This window comes from Alligator mississippiensis, chromosome 5 (genome assembly GCF_030867095.1).
Source record: "Alligator mississippiensis isolate rAllMis1 chromosome 5, rAllMis1, whole genome shotgun sequence".
Lineage (NCBI taxonomy): Eukaryota > Metazoa > Chordata > Crocodylia > Alligatoridae > Alligator > Alligator mississippiensis.
Genome location: NC_081828.1, coordinates 48,761,535 through 48,783,788, shown reverse-complemented (window position 1 = coordinate 48,783,788; position 22,254 = coordinate 48,761,535). Strand labels below are relative to the sequence as shown.

General features: G+C 47.1%; 1 protein-coding gene across 2 annotated transcripts in view; it reads left to right on the top strand.

Annotated features, from left to right (window-relative positions):
* Positions 1–17,112, top strand: part of TNR (tenascin R) — a 353,800-nt gene extending 336,688 nt beyond the window's left edge. For both annotated transcript variants that reach the window (XM_019500323.2, XM_059728327.1), the window contains exons 21-23: positions 1,454–1,615; positions 3,897–4,060; positions 7,248–17,112. In XM_019500323.2, the coding sequence (XP_019355868.2) occupies positions 1,454–1,615; positions 3,897–4,060; positions 7,248–7,367 (446 nt within the window). In that variant the 3' untranslated portion in view covers positions 7,368–17,112. The remainder of the gene's footprint in view (positions 1–1,453; positions 1,616–3,896; positions 4,061–7,247) is intronic.
* Positions 17,113–22,254: the final 5,142 nt, after the last annotated feature.

Genomic DNA, 22,254 nt, shown 5'->3' with positions numbered 1-22,254 from the left:
CACCTAAGAAAATATAAAGTGGGTAGGAGAAGGTCTGATGCATGTAACTAGCCTCTTGGGTCCACCACTCGCCCCCCAAGTGCCTGATGCCCCCTGGGGTGTGACCCGCTTGCTGCTCTTTCCAGCCCCACCTCGCCTCCAGTCTCTTTCCTGCCATGCCTTTGATGTTATTGTTAGTGTATTGAGGAGGTGGTCCCTGCAGCTGAGAGTAGTTTCTCTAGTGTTCCCCCTGTCCTTATTATTACTCAGTCCACACTCTGCCCTGGGGGTCTCTGTGCTTTCTTCAGGGTACTTCCTGTTTAAGACAGCACCTCCTCAGGCCTCCAAACCCCTGTTGGGGCTTCAGCCATCTCAGCCTTGAGCCTTGTTCTTCTGGTCAAGTCATCAGCCCTGGTCCATTGTCTAGGACCTCAGCTCCTAGGCCTCGGCCCAAGCTCAGTTTGTTCTATTTGCCCCCAGACCTTGGCCCTCTTGACCCAAGCCCAGATCACTCACCCTGCCCCCTTGACACCCAGTGTCCAAATATCCTATTATGTGGCCTCCAATCTACCCTTAAAGTCACAAACCTGTCTTACAGTCAAACTCAAACACAAAACGCCAACCTAACTGGTCCTAAATCAAATACAAACTCCTCTGGGTCATCACATACCTCTCCTGGGCTAGCCTGACTCCAAAATGCAGCTAGTTCCATGAGGAGCTCCTCACCCAGCAGCAGCCAGGGCAGACTGCCCCCTCCATGACCAGAGGCTGGGCCTAGATGCCCCAAGTCCATTCCCCTTGCAGTGATGTGACCTCATCCTCTGCTCTCCTGGCCCAAGTGCTGTTGAATTAGGCATTAGCAGCCTGTCTTTCTTTGGTCCATGGCTCAGTTCACATGGGCAGCTCAGACCTGCTGCAGCTTTGCCCTCAGGCTCTCACCAGCCCCTCTCTGGCTACATTCCCCTCTTCTTAGTAACAGGGCCAGTAGTTCCCTGTTACAGTGTGGCTCCAGATAGGAATGCTGCTCTGTAAGGATGGAGTTAGTTCATGTACACACTAAAGACATCCCATGGGAAAACAACCCCTTAACCTTTAAGGAAGGCTTGATTTTGAGAGTGGCCTAACCTGTACTGTAAGCCAGATCCAAAAGCCCCAAGGTTGGACTTCCCCTCCCCCAAAACTATACTGGTACCAACTCTAGATGAGGTGGCTTTATCCTATCTCATAAGCACATAAATGTGTCTTGTACTGTACCTAAATAGCACAGGTTCAGCCATCTAAGGGCAGAGATAAGAAATGAGCCAGCATGACTTTCCCTATAAGAAGTAATAACTCCCAATTCTTCACCTCTGAACTGCCTAGCTATGCATTTTCACAGAGCACTGAATCCCCTTCTGTTTTGCTCCCAGAGTTACTAGGGTACTAGAGTTGCAGGGTACTAGGTCTCACCTGAACTCTTTGCTGTTCCCTCCAGGTCTGGATAACATACACAAGATCACATCACAAGGACGCTATGAGCTGCGGATAGACATGCGAGATGGTCAGGAGACAGCTTATGCCTATTATGATAAATTCTCTGTTGGTGATGCCAGGAGTCTGTACAAGCTCCGGATAGGAGACTACAATGGCACCTCGGGTACAAATTTGGCATTAAGTGCTTAAGTGAAGTAGGAAGCTTGCAGGACCAGTGGCTCTGAAATGCCTGCAGTGCATTAGTATGAACTATGCAGGGAAATCCAAATGCCCTAGGAGTTTATTCCCCTTGTGGCCACTGCCACTTTGGGCTGTTCCTACACTAGGCATTCTCTGCCTCCTTGAAGTTTACCACACAAAGTGAGAGAAAAGCCTTGTCACCAAGATGTGTTGGTCAATCAGCACATGGAATTTTCCACTGGGAATAAGAAGTACTATATAGCAGCTGTTGCTATTGAGATACTCAGATCCATAATCAGAGGTGTGGCCTTGGACAAAAGTAGTAGCAGCTGGAGGGCACATTTGTTATTCTACCATAGGAACTGAAAGCCTGAAGTCATCTGTGTACTATCATGATATATATGTCAAATACTTGCTGTCTTTGCCAGAACATTGCCCTGCGTCATATCTTGGGTAAGGCAGAACTGCTGTACCTCACTCACCACAGAAATCATGGGAAGATGGCCTAATATCAAAGCATCTTTGGGTGAAAAAACTCAATCCCACAAGAAAAAGAGTAGTGAGTTAGATAAATAACAAGAATGGCTGCAGCTATGCTAGCCTGAATAAAAATGAACATTCATACTTCAAGTAAAAGCCAATACTGTCTGTTTGGGGCCTGCAAGAAACTTTCTACTATATGCAAGATGCAAACTTGCCCATTATGGGAATTTTATACCTTCCTATAAAAGGCTTGGTACCAGCCACTTGGAGTGAAAAGATCTTAGGCTAAACATGAAGAACACAAGAACACAGAACTAGAAGCAACCACTTGAGTCCAGTCCAGTCTCCTGCAGTTGTAGGCAACCAATAAAAGTCTGTCCAAGATGCACAAGGAAGCCATTCCAGCCCCTTCCAAGTAACATAGCTACAAAGCACCTGATAATACAGAAACAAAATTGCAGTCCACCATAGGAAGACAGCAAAAGAAATACATGCAGCACCAATTCCTTAAGCACCTGAACTGGTAGGGAAATTGGTCAGATATACCCAAGTGATGCGAGGAAATGGATCAAGGTAGGGGGGAAAAAGCCCCCATAGCATGGGCGACTAGTGCCACCTTACTCGGGGGAGGGGGGGACACGACACACACGCCCCCCCTAGCAACCAGTCAGCGGCCAATCTCACTCACCGGCTTCCAGAAGTGGCCGCGGCGCTTCTGGAAGTGGCTGCAACACTTCCACCCCTTATGTGTCACCGCTGCCCCATAGTCCTTTCCAGTCTGACCTGAGGTAAAATGCCATCATGACATCAGATTTGATAATCAGTTACCATTAGCTTGATACAATGTGGCAGTTCCTATGTCCTTATATCTTGGAGTCTGACAGTCCCTGCCCTGGCCCCAAAGCAGATGAACTGTAGTAATTCATACACAACAAGCCTCACTTCCAGACTTTATCAACATAATTATTAATAAGATAATGTGAATGCTCACTCTGACCTTAAAAAAATGGGAAAAAAGGTTTCCTGAACTATTCATTTCCCATGGATTTTCTGGACAAATATACTATATAGGTGCCTGTACCTCTTTCTGAACTGTGCACAAGTATTATTTTCTGATCTCTTTGGGACTTCTGGGGAGTTACTAAGACTTCATTTTTTTCTTGCTGCCATAATTTATTTAGGATCATTTTGAAATGATGTTCACTCAATGGCGGAGAAACAGATGCACCACACCCAAAAACCCAGATTTGAAACAGGTCCTACAACTGTAGGGAAGCTAAAAATCAGGAGAATCTGATCTGGATCTGAACTTGGCATTTAATACCTGCCTATAATGAGCTAACACACAACCCTAAATTTGAACAGCCCCTGCTTTTGTATCTAAGATTTCCTTCTAACTACTAAATGCATTATACTTGAATGGGCTATGGTTCACACAGGGCACAGTTTGAAGTGATCAATACAGGAAGCTTACAAGAAGGTCTATCCATTATCCCTGGGCTGTTTTAACCATCAGGCCAGGCACAGCTCCCCTGTATAAACTATCCCTAGCTATTAGAGGTAAGTTAGTATGGTGTTTGTGCTGAAAAGACCCAAGCTAATATTATCCCCATAGCATTCTCCTAATCTTGGAACCAGTGATCTACAGACCTGCAGAATGAGCAACATTACTGCATGATAAGTTACTCACTGTAAAGAGACTGGACAAATCTGACAGTGAGTTGCATGTGCAAATGGCAAGCACATGCACCAGACAGTCCTAACAGGATCTCTTTTTGCAGGTGATTCACTCACCTATCACCAAGGCCGCCCATTCTCCACCCAGGACAGAGACAATGATGTTGCTGTGACAAACTGTGCCTCTTCATACAGAGGGGCTTGGTGGTATAAGAACTGTCACCGAACTAACCTCAATGGCAAGTATGGCGAATCCCGGCACAGTCAGGTAAGACCAAAACCGAGAGACAGTGCTCTGCATTACTGTGAGATGCATGAGCCCTTTTCCCTTGCCCTTCACTCTCATTACCAGGGATCCAGGTTTTCCGTTTGCCACAGAAAAACATGGTAAAATGTGGATTTTCTCATTTTAAGGAGAAAAACCCAGATTTTCTCATTTAAAGGAGAAAAACGCTGATTAAGGCAGGTTTCCCCTTGCAGGCTGGCAGAGTTTCAGCCTGCAAGGTGCTGAGGCAGCAGGAGGAGGGCAATCAGGCAAGGGGCATCATGTGTATGTGCACACACGTGCATGGGCACCAGGCAGCCTGGAGAGCAGCTCCCCACAGGTAAGTTGCGGGGCGGGGGCTAGATTGAGGCCCCTATAGTGAGGGAGGGAGTTAGGCAGGGCAGAGCAGGCCATTGAAGCTCGGTGCCACCACCATGAGCCCTGTGCTGCCATGGCAAGGTGCCTCCTGTAGCATAGGCAACTGGTAGGAGGTACATGGGGGCGCACATGCCCCCCCCCCGATGGGGCCAGTGCCCCCCGATGGCTGACACCAACACTACAGGACTGGTGCCCCCCATGACAGGCCCAGCTGGTGCCCCCCATGACAGAGGTGCCACTGTTGGCCGCTTCTGCGGGTACCCCCCCCAGATTCAGGAGACACCAGTCGCTCATGTCCTGTAGGATTACCAACCCTCCCGGATTGGCCAGGAGTCTACCATAATCAGCATCGATCTCCCGGTGACCATTGAAACAATCCGAGAGATTGATATTGTGAATGGGTTGAACAGTACAATTAATGACTAGAGCTGCACTGATACATCAGTCCCATATTGGATCAACAGCGATATAAGGAAAATTGACAGTATCGGCAATCAGCTTTCTTTGGCTGATGTGGCCGATAATGTTACCAATAAATTCCCCATGTACGCACGCAGCCACAGTGCAGCACACAGGTAGTTAGGAGTGCAGCCAGGTCTGGCTGATAAGTCTGTCATGAGGGAAGGGGCATGGGGGTGGAGGGCAGATCGAGGTCCCAGCAGTGAAGGAGGGAGTCAGACTAAGGCTGGGGCAGGAGCTGTACAGCTGGGGCAGGGTGCTGGACAGAGCCACAAGCAGCTAGTCCAGGAGATGCAGGGGGGGAGGGTGGCCCTCACTGCTGCGTGTACCCCAGGGGGACATGGGGGGGGGTGCCCTCAGATTTGTGCACAGGGCAAGGGTGGTCTGCCGCTGTGGGCCGGGACCAGAGGTGGAACTGGGCTTTTTCCAGCAGGTGAGCTGGGCCAGGGCTGTGCTTGGGACAGGCAGCAACAGCACTGGGAAGGGACTACAGTGAATTTTAAGGTGGCTGCAGCCCCCCCCCCCCCCGCCCCCCCCGCCATAGTCGCCCGCCCAATGCCACTACCATCCACCCCAAGCACAGCCCATCCCAGCCCCCCACCAGAAAGAACTTGGCACCAGCCCTGGCCCCAGCCCACAGTGGGCAGCCCACCCTCACCCCACATGCAAATCCAGGGGCACACACCCCACAAGAACTCCCGGGGTGCACGTAGCAGCTGCAGCCCTCCCCCCCACCATCTCAGACAAGCCACTCAGCTCTGCCCCAGCTATGCAGTGCCTGCCCCTGCCCCTGCCCCTGCCCCTGCCCCAGCTCCACTCCATCCCTTACTGCAGAGGACTCAATCTGCCCCCCCCTCCCTTCCCCCTCCCTTTTCTCTCACAACAGACTTACCAGCTGGACACTGCTCTCCAAGCTGCCTGGTTGCGTATCTGCAATTGGATCGGTATCAGCCAATATGGCTGGTTAAAGATTGGCCATTGGTATCGGCCCAAAAATCTCTATCAATGCACCCCTGTTAATGACATTACCTCGTGTTGGAAAACAAAATCTCCAGGAATAGCTTCAGTCAGAGTTGGCAACCCTAGCCTTCTGCCCACCTAGCAGCAGTGGGGGTGGCAGTGTGGAGTTCTGCCCCTTGCTGCTGAGGAGTGGGCAAGAGATGCCTCACCATGGCAGTGTGGGGCTCACAGCATCAGCACTGAACTTGGAACTGCCTGGCTCTGCCCTGCTGCACCAGGTCTCATCCACTGAGCCTCAGAGGCCCTGGAGGGAGGGCAGCAGGGCAGGAAAACCTGAGCCCTCAGCAGGCAGAACACCACCCCCCCCCGCCATGCCACGCATGGGGGAAGGGGAGCTGGGCTCTGTGCTCCACTCTGCCACAGTAGCCACCGCCTCCTACAGGCAGGAGCCAGGGTTCAGGTGCTGCTGCAGTGATGCAGGGGGCCGAGTTCCTAGGTCCCTGGCCCCATAGCCCTGGCAACTGGGGGTCCCCTCTGACAGGGCTAGGGGGACTGGGGGCTGTGGGTGGAAGGTGAGGAGCACTAGCAGGGCCAGGGGGCTGTGGGTCAGAAGTGAGGGTCACTAGCAGGGCTAGGGGGCTGTGGCTTGGGAGTGAGGGGCAATGGCATGGGAAGGACACGGGCATATCAGGGATGCTCAGCAACACAAAGCAATAGGGGATGGAACAGCCACAGCTGGATCTGCATCCTAGTGAGCAAAGGGGGCAGGGAGATCTCTGATATTCCATGATAAAAAACCCCAAATCAAACAACAATATTTATAGGTATTTAGAATGCATTTTATTATAGTGATCGAGGCACTGGTAGGCTTCCAAGTTGTTTTAAAATTATAAATATATCAATAAAACATTGTGTTTAAATTTTATACACACACACACACACACACACACACACATAGTGGTGTTTCATTTTAATGATGGATTTGAGGTTTTTTAATCTGAGAATTTGCAGAATTTTTAATCAGAGAATTTGTGATTTTTAAACAGAGAAAACCAAGATCCCTGCTCATTACACTGGGCAGATTCCATTTGTTTTCATATGTCACCAGAGAATTTTTAAGAGGAAACTTTAAAAGGACATCTCTTGTCTTATGGCCAAGCTATAGTCAAGAAAATGAAGACAGGTTTGAAAAATTAGGAGTGAGGGGATAGATACAGCAAGCAAGACAGACACATGCACATCTCTTGCCCACAGTGTAACTAGAGAAAAAATTGTTTCATTCAATTCATTCATTCATTCATTTTGCTTCTCTTCTGAGTTCAAATCTGTTTCCTTCTTTTTCTCCCCCACCCCTTTTGTTTTTTCTTCCCTGTACTTGTCTCCTTCCTGCCAGGGCATTAACTGGTACCATTGGAAAGGCCATGAGTTCTCTATACCCTTTGTGGAAATGAAGATGAGACCTTACAACCACCGTTATGTCTCGGGGAGAAAACGGCGGTCTCTACAGCTCTGAGTCAGCAGGAGCCCCCACCCCCAACCGCCTGACCTTTTCTGTCATTTGTTTGTATTTTATAATATGAAAAGGAAAAAGAAAATACTACTACTCTGAGATAGCAACCTGCCCCATACATGACCTGGAAGGAATAGGTGATGTGTGGCTAGAAAGCCAGTGGGCTTTGGGAAGGGAAGGACGTCAATGTTTTTTGTTATTCTCAGTGAAATGCCAAGTTCCCAATTACCCCACTTCCTAGCCCCTACCCTTTTCATGGAAAGAGAGAGAACAAGGAAGGGGGGGGAGAGAGAGAGAGATTTTTAATATTTTAAAGGCCTATAAGTCCCAAGAAAACCCCATCAGAACTGTGTGTCCCCATACTCCTCCCCCCCCCCGCCATCTCTGTAATCGAGTTTCCTTCGCAATGCAGGTGCTGTCAACCAGGGACATCAGTGAAAGTAGAGTTGGCCAAGATGTGATGTGGGCTCTCTGTTTAGGCAGACTGTCTGGCTGGGCAGCCTGCTGCTGAGTCAGCAAGCAGCACCAGCCAAACCTAAACAAGGAGGAGTGAAAATAGTGTCCTGCCATTTATACAGACTCATAGGGAACAAGTCAGAGCCCCTATAAGCTAGGGTCTGAGACCCAGTCTTACCCTCCTAGCCACCCTTAAGGACCTGGGAGCTCAATTCTCCCTCCAGCCAGTGACAAAGAAACAAAGAATGACAAAGAAACAACAGCCCCTCTACCCCCCCGACACTACCACCACCACCATAATGACCAGTTCCTCCACTAGCCAAGAAGATGCAGCTGTCCCTCTCTCCCTTTGACCAAGAACATACAGCCTCCCTTATCTCCACAAGCTCAATACAGGCACACACACACAGATAAATACAGTGAGCATAAGTAATTTCAATGCCTAGCATTGTGTGCCAGATTACTGGGAGTCAGAGATCTCACAAAGAGAGCCTGAGGTATGACTGCATGCTCTCTCCATCTCCCTTTGCCTTTAGAAGGGTCCCTGCCTACCAGTTAACTCCACTATCACTATGCTTCTAGCATGCCCAAAGTAACCCTCTGTTTACAATGAACACATTAGCATTAGGGGAACAGATGGTGTACAGCATCTGCCGATAGGCAGGAACAACTGTACCAGCAGGCAACACTAGCATGGGCACAGAAGTGGCCCTTCTACTCCTGATTTGAAATCTTTCTATGAGTTATAAATATGATGATGATCCTTAGGTCAGGGGAGAGGACAGGAGTGAAAGAATCAGCAAAAATAGCTTCTAGGAATCTTTAAAGTCACCCTAAAGTAAGTAAATTTACTTTCTCTGTTATTTCTATATGCCACATTGTCATCTCTCATAGTTGTTTTAGGCCCTAAACCAAAGAGTGCTGTACGAGGGACAGTAACCAGAAGAAATGGCAAGTAGCTACAGTTCCATCCCGATTCTGCTAGGATAAGCTGCAGCCATTTGCCATGAAATTTGGCTGATGTGCAAGTTCTTTTGCATTTTGGAGGTAGGATGGTGTTGGGGTGGAGGCAAAAGAACCCCAAGTCAGGAAAGGTGGGACTCTCTTCCTCATCGTTTTGTAGTCAGCCTCCCAGGTGATCTCAAGCAAGTCACAACCTCTCTGTGCCTTGGTTTCCCCACCTCTGAAATGGGAAATTGAATACTTCCCTACCTCAAAGTGAGGCTTAATTCATTCAGATATGTAAAGCACTTGGAGATTTTTGAATAAAAGGCCCTGCATATAGTCAAGGCCTTATTATATATTCCCTCCTTATAAAGAGACACCTTCATAGGTACAAACCTGATACTTAGATGATCTGTCACCTCTCTACCTATTGTTACTGACACAACCTTTAATAATTAAAAGTGAATTTCAAACATTAAATTTACTCCTCATGACTGATGATGCTGTTTATGTTTTGCACTCTATTCAGTTTGGCCAGTGAAAATAACCTAGTCTCTCTTTCTGGCTCCCATGAACCACCTAATACCTAATCACCTTAGCATAGCCAAGAATAAGCCAATTGTCTCCTTAATCATCACACTTCTTGACTCAATGGTTTATAAGCTCTACAGCCAGCCTGCACCCATTGATGAGAGGGGAAGTTAAAAAGAAAATGCAGTCTCCCTTTCTGCTCCACTCATTGGACAGAAGAACTTAACTAACCCTGGGTTCAGGATTACATACAAGTCTCAACCCCTTGAGTATTCTTCTTCAGAGATAAGGGAAGGGATCCCATCTGTTGCTAACTTGACCTGAGGGAATGATGAGCTGCCCTTTAAACTCTTGTTTCTCTCTTACAGTAAATTAGCACTGGTCTGACACCTTAGAAGTATGTACCCAGCACTACAACAAAGTCAAGCCTTTTTTCCAATCCTGAAAGCTCGCTTTTTCCCCTCCTGGTGATCATATGACAAGATGAGGGGGTGCAGCCTGCTTAGGCCCAGTTTTGAACATACACTGAGTACGGAGTTTGCTCTACAACCCACTGTGGTCAATGGAATATTTCATCATGATGTCAGAGGTCTTCAGATCAGGCTTTATGTTACTCACTGGCCGTATCTACATGTGCAGTTTACTGCGGAGTAGACTAATTACTGGCAGAGTAAACTAATAATCCATGGAGTAAAGCATCACCATCTACATGTGCGCCAGTATTAAGCCACAGTAAACTAATTAACATCACGGTAAGATAGTACCGTCCGGGACAATAGTATCTTATGGAGGAGTAATTTACTGCGATTAAATGTATATATAGATGCTGACCACGAGCATAAATTGCACATGGTCAGCCTAGCCAGCAGAGGGCCAGATTCCTCCTGCCACCTAGCCACAAAGCTCTAACTCTACACTTTCAACACCATCATACCTTAGCCAGCCCCTCCACCACCCGACACTGCCACCCAGAACCCAGGGCAGAGCAGGGCAGGAGGGGCCCTGGCATCGAATGCTCTGCCCTGGCTCAAATTGCTACTGCCCCAGGTGCATGTGTAGATGCTGCACCCAGGAGTAATTTACTCCAGCTCCAATTGATCTGGAGTTTATTGCTTCAAATTAATTGCACGTGTGGATGCACCCATTATGAATTGGCTGAGGTATAGGTAGATCAAGGAGGAACAAGGTGTTCAGGATTGAGAGATTCCCACAGTAGGCAGTTAGTCCCACACAAGAGGCAGATATTATGAAAGAGAGAGAGCAGGAATTCAAAAAGCCAACAAGAAGCAGACAGGACTCAGAGAAACTTAGGGGACCCTTTAGCACTTATTTGTATGATGACAACTTCCTCTCATCAGCAACCTATAAATAGGAGATGACCTCATGAAATGAAAAATCTCCATAGCTCACTAAGTGCACAGTTAAGTGCAGAGGCTAAAAAAGCACTGGGCTTACATCCCATCTGAGCCAATGATTATTTGGATGTTTTCAGACTGGATTTGTCACCAGGTTTGATTGTCTCTGTTCAGATGAAAAACTGTGGCAGCTCAGTATTAGCTATTCAGCAAAGGGAAAAAAAGATTGGTTTCTTTGGACTGGTACAAAAACATGTCCATTCCAGATCACAACCTCATCAAAAATCAGGCTGAGGTGCTTTTAAAGCTGGTTTTGCCAGCAGGTAGCACTGCTCAAAAAAAGAATGGCAATATTTTCCTACCAAGCATCCCACATTCCCTAGCTACATCCCACATCAATTTTAACCTTATAGCTGAGATGGGAAGGCCCTACTAATAGAACTCCATTATCCAAGAACAGAAAATACAATGCAGTCAGCACTCACACCTCTGACCACATGCCAAGACAAGTCGTTGCCATAAAATTGACAGTGATGTTGCCACTGCTGTGTTGTGGCATGAGGTCCTGCCAATCAGCACCGCTAGGAAAGGGAATGGACAATAAAGGTAGTCAGTCCTCCCTTCACCTAAGTTTCTGTCACTCCAGCTTTATTTCTCTGCACTTGGCAGAAAATCTCTTCTCTCTATTCCCCCTTTTTGTCCCTTGCCTGTAAGAGGTTCAGTAAAAATCACTAACTTGGAATAAGCTGTGGAGAAACCCTTACTTTTTATGAACTTTTCTTCCCCATTTCAGCTATCCCACATAGTACCTGCCTCTGTAGTTCCAGATAAACAGAGACCGCCTTCACTCAGGCATCACCACTACTGCTCACCTGCCCTCAATCTCTGAGTCTACTAGAACCCTTGAAGGAAAGATGTCTACAATGTTGTGTTTCTTCTGCCTTGGTGATATGCTAACTGTCAGACTCCTCAGATGTCTAAAATGTTATGTTTCTGAGTAAATCTCAGGAACAATTGGCACCAACTTGCTACCTCACGTGGTCTTTTTCATCCAGTCACAAATGCCCATGAACAGGCTGTTGATCTTAGGAATGCATCAGCTTTTCAGCACTGATGAACTTTTGGGGAACACAGACATTCTGCCAAGGAGTCATTTGCAAGCTGCATTCAGTATGAGATCAGCCAGCTTTTTAAACATAGTCAGGTTTTATGCTGTGTCACCAGATGACCCGGCTTTTATCTTAAATTATTCTCTACCCAAAACAAATGGTTTGGTTTTGTCGCCCTGTTAGGTTTTCTTTGTAACTAGATGAATCTTGGCAAAAGAAGGCCTGACATTCACATAAAACAACCTTCACTCCTATGAAGGGTTCAAGAGAAACTAATCAAAAGAGTGCAAACTCAGGTGGGAGTAAATTTGATTCAGATGTTGCCGAGACATTCATGAATGTTCTTCTTCTGTTCTCATCTCTAGTCGTGGGCCTAACTGAGTTCTAGACTAAATGTCTCCATGGGCTTGATCCAAAACCCAGAGAAGTCAGTGGTAAGACTAATTTCAGTAGGCTTACTCTATTACAAGGTCCTTTTTTAAGGCCTTGTTGAAGTCACTGGGGACTCATCTGCACAGAGAGGGCTTGCAAATCAGACCCAGGATTTGATTTAAAGCCTGAAATGAATTAGAAACACTTGTCCAAAGTGGGTGAGGTGCAAAAGCATAAATTCACAGCATCAGTGGGGGAAGTGTTTTGGGGTTTTACCCTGCAAAGTGCTGAGCCTGAACTGTTGCCAGTGGCTCTGATAGGAGCAGAAAGAGCTCAGGACATGGCAGGATTGCACCATTCTTTCTCTGTTAATAACCTAAGGTGCTATTCAAATGGTCTTTCTATGAACCTGAGTTGTCAGTGTGACAAAGTCATCAGCAAAGCTAACTGCACTTTATCATGCATCAGCAGATGCATGACAAATAGAACCAAGGAGGTGATACTTCTCCTCTATGTGTCATTGGTCAGGCTGCAGTTGGAGTACTGCATCCAGTTTTGGGCACCATACTTCAAGAAGGATGTTGATAGACTTGAGTGGGTCCAGAGGAGGCCCACTCATATGGTTAGGGGCTTACAGGCCAAGCCCTACGAGGAGAGACTGACGGACCTGGACCTCTTCAGCCTCCACAAGAGAAGGCTAAGAGGTGATCTTGTGGCTGCCTACAAATTCATTAGGGTGACGCAGCAAGGGATCGGAGATGCTCTGTTCACCAGGGTGCCTGGAACAATGGTCACAAACTGACAGCAGATTTAGGCTAGATATCAGGAAAAACTTCTTCACTGTAAGGGTGGCCAAAATTTGTAATGGGCTTCCAAAGGAGGTGGTGCTCTCCCCTACCTTAGGGGTCTTTAAGAGAAGGTTGGATAGGCATCTGGCTAGGGTCATCTGAACCCAGCACTCTTTCCTGCCTAGGCAGGGGGTTGGACTCGATGATCTGTTGATGATCTTTTGAGGTCCCTTCCGACCCTAGCATCTATGAATCTATGAATCAGTGATTCTCAAGCAGGGTGTCTTAAGATCCCTTCAAAAGTGCCATGAGCTGCCATACAATGATAGCACTGTTAGGCATGCAAACACAATTTACAAGATAAACCCAGAACTTTCAAATAGGAATCCACAGCATTAAAAAAAATTCTGACTTGGGATGGTCTTTCCGAGTCCTTTGCAATAGAAGATTTGCTCCATTCTCTTTTCTGTAGTCAAAAAATGTGCGAAAACTAAGAGCTGGCATTTTCCAAAGGGTGCCTTGAGTCTAAAAAGGCCGAGAACCACTGTTTTAGATTAAATTCTTCTTAGCAATTTTCCTTTAAGACAATGCACTGAAGGAATTTCTGCCCTTGAGAAACCAACAGAGTTATCACTGAAGTACCAAGGCAATTACCCAGCAGTTCTTATTGGATTCCCCTGACTGGCTGTGATTCTTTTAAGGCTAAGCTCAGTCCCCATTAATTACTCCTATGGAGGAGTTAAAGTGGGAAGAAGTGTGTGTTGAGAGAACGCATCTCCCTCCTCCTTTTCTTGGGCTGCATTAGCAACTGAAGAGATGGTATTAAAGTCTAGCAAATATTTTTCTGGTAATGGGATGCTGCCTCAGGACTGAAAGTCACATTTGATTTGATTAAGAACACTGAAGTTTACATGCTTCCCCAACTCACAAGCCTCCAAAATCTATCCAGAAATCTTTGCAGAATGGGTTCTGTCTGGGGGACATCCTGTTTTCAGCCAGGTCAGAAATGGTAGTGTTCCTATTTACATTAGAGCAATACCTAGAGGCCACAGCCAAAATTGAGACCCCATTGATAAAGAAATTAGGCCTCCAAGAATTCAGCTTTACTGTGTCTGGTCCCATGTGCCAAAGTAGAGAGGCCTGCATATTAAAAATACTTGCTAGGGAATTTTTTAACACTTCCTAAGTAGGCTTCATTTGAGTGTGAGTCAAGTACAAGGGAAGGCTCAGCTCCATTCCAGTTTCATCTCAGCCACTTTCTCCTACCCCTGTTCTACTCTTTGTTCAACAGGAGTTTAAAAACTGACTCAGAGAGAAAGAAAAAAAAAAAGGAATGGCAAAGGCTTGAAAGGGAGAATTGCCTTTCTGATGCTTTGCAAAAAAGGTTTAAAAGTGAGGGACTCAGTAGGCGCATCTGCACATGCAATTAAGTCAACTGAATAAACTCCGACACAGTTTGTGCAGGAGTTTATTGCTCCCAGGTGCTGTGTTTACACGTGCACCTGGGTCTGCAGCACACTGACCTGAATCAGAGCATCTGTAGCTGGCAGGAGGCCCAGGGGGGACAGCCAGACAGCCTGCAACTGCTCCCATTGGCTCAACTGTGCTGCAGAGGGGCTGGCTGTACCATGAGGGTGCTAAAATGTGGGGCTAGCCATCAGGCAGCCCCCACACTGAAGCACCCTCATTCCCCAGCCAGCCCCATCAGCATCTACACGTGCATTGCAGCACGCTAAATAATGTCAGCACAGGACAGTACTTGTGTTTACAAGTACTACTAACCTATGACAGAGTTAATTAGTTTACTGTGGCCTAATAGCTTCACATGTGTAGATGCTGAGACTTTACTGAGGAGCAAATTAGGCATTAAACATCTCATATAGATGCACCCAGTGAGACCCATTTCATTACCATAAGCAGAAAAATATTCCTGAGATGTGCTCCGATTGTCAGTGAGTTGTCATTCAAGGATTTCAAGAAACCTTTGCCTCTACCCTTTGCCTTTGTACAAGTTTATAATAAAAATACTGCGAGGGTTGCAAAATTGCATTGTTAATGTAAATACACTGACCTTCACCTCCCTGCTTTGGGATATTATGCATCCCCATTGTATAATACACATAACTGGGCACATCTACACATGAATATTAATGTGAAGCAATAAACTAGCCTGCAGGCAGCCCTACATAGTACCACCCTTGTGTCCCAGCCAGCTCTGATCACTGTCTACACATGCACAACGGCGGAAATAACTCTGCCATAGAATAATACTTGTGTTAGGTAGTACTATGCTACAGCAGTGTTAATTAGGTTATGTTAATTAGGTTACTCTGGCCTAACATGTAGACAGTGATGCTTTACTGTGGAACTAATTAGGCAACTTTGCAGTAAGCATCTCACATAGATGCACCCACTGAGTCCTAAAAAACAAAAGGGGACAAGGAGAGTTCAAGTGACTTGCTGAAGTTCACATGGTGAGACAGACCTTCAGCTAGCATAAATTGGTGTCTCTGGTTTCAATGAAGTTTTTCTGATTCATACCAGCTGAGGATACAGCTCAGCAACTTCAGTTTAAACTGGCTTTGTATCAAGAGTTATTCTATGACAGAACAGGTTTCCATCAATCTGGAAAGTCCATGTTTAAAGATGTCTTCTCCAGAGGCACTGTTCTGGGGCTATAAACCAGGCTACAGGATAAGCTGTTAAGTATATTGTACAAGTCAGAGGTCAAAATATCTCTTGATGAACATTGCCCAATTAATCATGTCTACCATTCACTGGTTCCCTAACACCAGTGCTGAATCTTCACAAGAACACTCCTACAAGGGACTGACATGCTGGTGGCCAAGGTGTTTCTCAAGTCCAGACAACAAGGATTTAAAATATGAAAGGGCAGAAATTGCAACTGAGCTCTCATTCACTTGATGTCTAGAATCAGTTCACCTACCTATTCACAACTGGTCGCTTGAGAAATGCAGAGAGCTGCGGCGAGCAAATCTCAGTGTACGACTGACACCCTGTGGGGAGACCGGAAAACTGCAACTTCCTACATCCTTTAGGAGCCTTCCTCCTTCTTTCCTGCAGGTCAGGCAAAGAGGAAGGCTGGCAAAGGTCAGAGTTCCCTCCCCACTCCTGACAGTTTTCTGAGACCCTCAGGAGCAGAAGAGGGCAGTGGCAGAATGGGGACAGGCTTATTGACCTCAGCAGTTAACCCGTTGTGTATACGTATGTTTATGATGCACACAAATATCCATACACATCTTATAAACAAACCTACAAGCTTGCCCACCTGAGCAAAGCACAATTTGTCAAAGAAGCCACTGCCTCTACCAAACACTGCCAGCAAGGGTTATCTGTTCAGATGTCCCCCCTCCACATGCCCCCCTTCCTTGTAGTACAGTGAATTTCTGCCAAAGGGCCAAAAGAGAATCAGTAGCAAAGACCATGTGCTCTCCCATCTTGGTGGAAGGCAGCATTCCTGGAAGTTTCACTGGCTGCCCGTGCCCAGTGGGCTCTCTGAATTGCTACCTAAGACAGATACCCTGGGTTAATCTGGGAATAAGAATTTCCCTCTTGTCCTTCACATGCCTGCCTGATGGTCCTTAGTTCCTGTTCTGTCTTGGAGCTAGACTAGGTGCTCTTAATTTTTTTATATTGCTTAACTCCCCAGAGTCTACTAGAGATCACAGGCACAGCTTAGCCATGCCTGAAAGCAGAGACTATTGCCTACCATCCGTTTCAAAAAAGAAAGGGGTGGGAGAAGGGGGAGCCAGCCTCTGAGTATCAGTCAGTGGAAAAAGACCCTCTTCAACAGCCACCAGGGGATATAAACCAAATTCCAGGCTTTCAACATTGTCACTTTTTCAGGAAAATGACAGCAAAACAAAACAACCCCCTGCCCCTGCTGTACATACATTACTCTGGAATGATGTTTATTTAAGAAAAGAAGAAGACGAAGAAGAATGGAGGCAGAAACTTCCTCAGAGAGACTTTGATGAACTAAACAAAAGCGGGAGAGAAAAAATAACAACCGCCCTCCCAACCCTATAATGGAAACGTAGCTCAGAGAATGGGATCTAAGCTTGTTAACCATTGTTAACTAGTATTTTTAGTCCTGACAGCTCTTAGCCTATGTATAGTTCCTTTTTTTAATGCATTTTCTATACGTTAATAAAAGATTCCGAAGGAGCAACCTGTGAGTCTGGTCCATGAAGGTGGGAGAATGGCTAGGATGGAAACTGCTGGCATAGTTTTGTTTGGAATTCACTTCTGTGCTGAACCCCAGACACCACCCCCTCTCTGGGCCCTGGGCTTGGCCAAACCAGTCCCAGCCCTGCACTCTCCCTATCCAGCATATCTCTCCCTACAGTTCTGTTTCTCCATTTTCTCAGTCTCATCCCAATTCACCTTCTCTTTCTGCCTTTTTACCCTTCTGTCCGCCAAATTCAGTGTATCTCAGACTGCTTCTATGTGCACACACACTCAGGCTGCACTAATTGAATGAGCTCAGCCTGTTACCAAGCTCAGCTAAATCACTCTTAGCTGCTCAAGCTGACTTAAGAGCATCAGTGAGGGACTTGCACAAATTCAGCTAAATTGATTAAGAAAATCAGGATTAGTTCAGCCCAAGCAATTTCTGTTCAGACCAGTGCTCAATTTCCCTCTCTGTCCCAGCTGAATGTTGGCTGAACTAAGCAGGCCATGAACAAGAGCCAACTTGATCCAGCACTTAACTAGCTCTCCCCAAAAGAATGGCTCCACCAATTTATTTCTAGTATCCCACCCCCCCGACTCCCAAGCTCCCCCTTGTGTTCTCTAGTAAGTACTACACACATTTCTTCCAGAGCCACTCACCAGCAAAGATGCAGTCTCTCTCTTTCTCTCTGCTTTCTGTTTTCTTTACCTTTTATTCTGGCTCCATCCAATTTACATACTTTTGCTTCCTTTACTTCTCTCTCATCACCTCCTGGTCTCCCTCCCCACACAATTTATACAGCATGTCATTTCTGGGCACACCCAAACACCTCTTGCTTTCAGAGTCCTTCCTGAACGTGGCTCTGCAAGGTGCCAAAGTCAGAGCTCATTCCCACTGGCTGCACACTGAATCATCGTGCCTGGCTCTCCCAAGCCAACAGCATCCTCAGCCCACACAGGACCCCAACCCAACTTTCATGGCCTCCCATGGAGTCAAAGGGACCCAGCACCCAAGTCTGAGCAGCTGCCAAGACAGCACAAAGCTGGGGTGGGTAGGTAGGGAGGAAATCGAAGAAAAACACATAATACCCCTCCCAATGCTCCATGGCAGCTATTGCCAGGGTGCTCCACTCCTGCTTGAATGGAGCAGCTGACTCATCATGGCAAAAGAGCAGCCAGCTATTACCGTTCTCCAGGGGTAGGAATGAACAGGTCATCTCTCTAGAGCCCACCCTCAAAGAGAACAGACTCCTGGCAAGCCTTCCTGTTTGTTCCAAGTCAGTAGAGAAAGCCAGAACACAACCTTGCTACAGAGAGATCACTGCCAGAGGAAGCCAGACTTGGTCTCCTAAACCAGGGAAAGCCTTCCCCTGCACAGGGAAGAACAGATGCAACACTTCTTTTTAAATAGTTTGGGTATGTTACTAGTATCTGGGTATCTGATACACATACATGCACTTACCACTTCCATTCATGCCAAGTAGTCTAAATGCATACATCTTCTCTTTGTGTCAAGAAGCACATATGTAAGCAGGCATACACACATGTGTACACACCTTCCCCTTCACATTGAACTTTGTTGGAAAAAAATCAAGATAAAATTTTTCATTAGGTGGCTAGTTCAGTGCAAATCATATTTTTCTCTTTTTAAGTGGCCCAAAACATTTCATTCTGATTTGGTTTAAGGATATACTCACTCAGCTGTATTTTCCTAGGAGCATACTACCTTAAGGGAGATCATGTTCCAGCCCCATTTTCTTCTATGGGGGTGGGCTTCCTGTAGGACTGCATTCCCTATAATGCAACATTGGACTGTCTTCTGTTTAAAATGGAAAGAATATCCCTGAAATTAGGTGACTCTGTGTGCATTATGAGATGTGTAGTTTGGCCAAGGATCCTGTCCCCTAGGGCAGTGGTTCTCAATCTTTTTTGTACCGGGACCCATTTATAAATATTGATGGACAGTCCCGACCCAGTGCCCCTCACTCCCGACCCACTGCCCCTCGCCCCCAGACCTCAATCCCCCAGTGTGTGAGACAAGGGGTGGGTGTGCAGGGCATGAGGGTCCCCAAGCAGCCTGCGAAGGAAAAGCATTGTTTCCCATGTTTTTCTCCTTTAGAGAAGAATCCATTTTTAAAGTTTGTTCATGACCCTTTCATATATTCTTGTGACCCACTTTTGGGTCACAACCCACAGGTTGAGAAACACTGCCCTAAGGGACAATTGGGGTATATGGCTTCTGAACTGCAGTTCCTAGAAGGAAATGTACCACAATGCAAAAGCAAAGTTTAACATTGAACCAATTCTCAATTCTCTGTCTAGAGCAGTGGTTCTTAACCTTCATAGCCTCGTGGCACCCCTCTATAAGTGCTTGGGATTTAGGGGCACCCCATGGACAAACCCTGAGCTTAAATTTAGCTGGTGCCCTGCAAGGCTGGCAGGGTCAGGACCTCACCCCACAGTGCCCTGACTCCTCCACACCCCTGGTTTGTACCTGAAGGGGAAAGCACAGCCCCCATCACTGTGGCTGCTCCTCAGGCAACAAGCATGCCAACAACTGGAGTTACATGCACCCACAGCCCTTCACACCAGCCTTGGGAGCATGGGAGCAGTGGGGCATGAGCCAGGCTGTAAGATTCAGCCTCATGTCTGACCATCCATGCAGGCATTCAGCACATCAGGGGCAGCTGGAGTAAGGGCTGCTGTGGGGTGAGGAGCCACTGAGGTACTGGGGTACCTGGTGCTATGTAGGAGGGGGAGTGATCACTTATCTCCTGGCACAGGGACCAGGTGCTATATAGCTTTTAGAAAGGTTTCTCAGCACCCCAGTTGAGAATCACTGGTCTAGAGACAGTTCAATAAACAAAACTGAAAATTTTCATTTTGGGGCAGTTTGAAATATTCTCTCTCAAGAGAAAATGTAGAAACTAAACATTTCAGTATTTCCAAACAGAAGTTTTTGAGAACTGCCATTCAGGGGGAGAGGAGGACACAATATTTTAATTTTCATCCTGATCTGAAGAGAAAACAAATGTGGAAACGCTGGAAATTCCCAATGTCACTTGCTTCTAATAAATAGCAATTTCACATGGACTGTTTCATAAGCCCTGGATAGAAAGTGCCTCTAGAAGTGAAAGACTCTATTCACTATCTGTCTCCTGAGCTATCTTGTCTCACACTTGGAGAGAGAATCAGACACATCCACTCCGCCTCGCAATGCTCATACAGCACACACTGTTCAGCCATGCTGTGCTTCCAGGACAGAGCTCACCACCTCTCAGTCAAAGCCACTCTATTTCCCCTTCAAAATCTCCTGGTTCAATAAAAGCCTTTGCAGCTGAAAACAAAATGTCTAGTGCCAACAAGTGTCATGTGCTTGAATTCTACAGATGCCGCAGCTGCCCCAGTTCTAGTATACAGTGTCTTGCCCTCCCCTTCTGCCCGGCACCAAAGTGAGATTCTTCTCCAGCTGCAACTTGGAAAGGCTTCTCTTCACTTTATTGCTTCAAACCACTATCTCCAAAGAGGGCCAGAATATGTGAACACAGGGCACAGCCTGAGCTTCAGCATTCCCAGCTCACAAATGCCTCCATGATACAGTTTATTACTCAGTAAATGATAGAGAGAGAGCTTTGGGTGTCATCAGCATGCTCATGGCACCTCACTCCAAATCTTCACAGTGGTCTCATATACACATTGAACAGAAGGGGCAACAGTAGCATAACTGAGCAGTGTGGGAGAGGGTTGGTGATGGGTAGCAGCCCTGGGTGCCACCTTTACAGGGGTGGGGACAGAAAAATCACTGCCACTGCAGTAGGTGGCTGGTGGTGCCACTGCAGCCAGAAGCAGAGCTTCCCTGCTATACCCCTGGGTGGAACCCGGGGGAAATGGGCAGATCCAGGAGGAGGACGCAGGGGATGGTGATCACACACACTTTGGCTTTGTAGCATGTGTTCAGGGATCTCTCTGAGCACACCAGGTTGTCAGCACAGATCCTGCTAGAACCTGTGCTTGTGGGCAGATCTAGAATGCAGGGGAGGAATGCCACCCCCCACTCCCCCAACCCTTCCCCACTGCTGAATTCAGTGACAGGGGAAAAGGAGGGGAGGGGTGGAAGTGAACAGCATCAGCATTCACTCCCTAGGTTCTGGAGCCAGGCCAAGGAGGCACTTCTGTCAGGAGGCCTACTGACAAACTGGTGAGTTCAGAGAGCTCACCATGCATGCCGAAGGTGCAGACCCCCCTCACATACCCCCAGACCTGCCCTTGACTTAGGACCCCACAGGAAAGGTCCAGATGGGGTGATGAGCACTCACCCATCACCGCCCTCTGGGGCATCTCTACTAGGGAATTTTAAGTGATTTAAAATCAATCTAGAGTAGTCCCCATGAATACCCACCAGGCCATGAAAATAAATTGTTGACATCTGAGAGTCAAACTACGCCACTGAAAAATCTAGTAAGATGAACAAGGCATGATTTGCCCATCAGCCACAGATCAGGATCTCCACTGGCTATGACCCCTACAGAGACAGAGGAGCAGGACAACTGAAAAGGCACCTTTTCTCTCCCAACTGACATATCTCCCCCTGTCCAACACAACCCCAATAGGCACAGTGGCTGGCTCACTTGGTCCCTCCCAGTGCTCACACACCCTCTCTCCAACTCCTAGTAGTCACCACCAGGTCCCTGGGACTGATGGTCCGCATTAGTCAACAAACTCCCAGGGGGAATGGATAGCTATGCGGGTTGGACCCACTTGGAGGCTGATCAAGCAGACAAGCTGGTGATGGGATGCACCTAGCTTTCTTTGAAGATCCAGGTTCAAAACCCAGCAAAGAAGCAAAATGAGTCTGCAGAAGTCTCAGTCTAATATCAAATGAACAGTTGTCCATATCACCAGCCCAGCACCCAACCTATGTAGGAGTGCCAGGACTGTAACTGAAAGTATTGTAAGCAAGAACTGAGATGCAGCTTTAGCAGAGGGGCTGTACAGGAGCAGATCCAGGGGTTGCACCAGTGTGGTCACACCCCTTTCCACCACTGCTACTGCTGTCCCCAGCTAACCAGGGTGCAGGGGGAGCCTTAGAGCTGCTCCCACTCTGCTTTAGCCATGGGCTGCAGCTGCCAGAAGTGGCAGC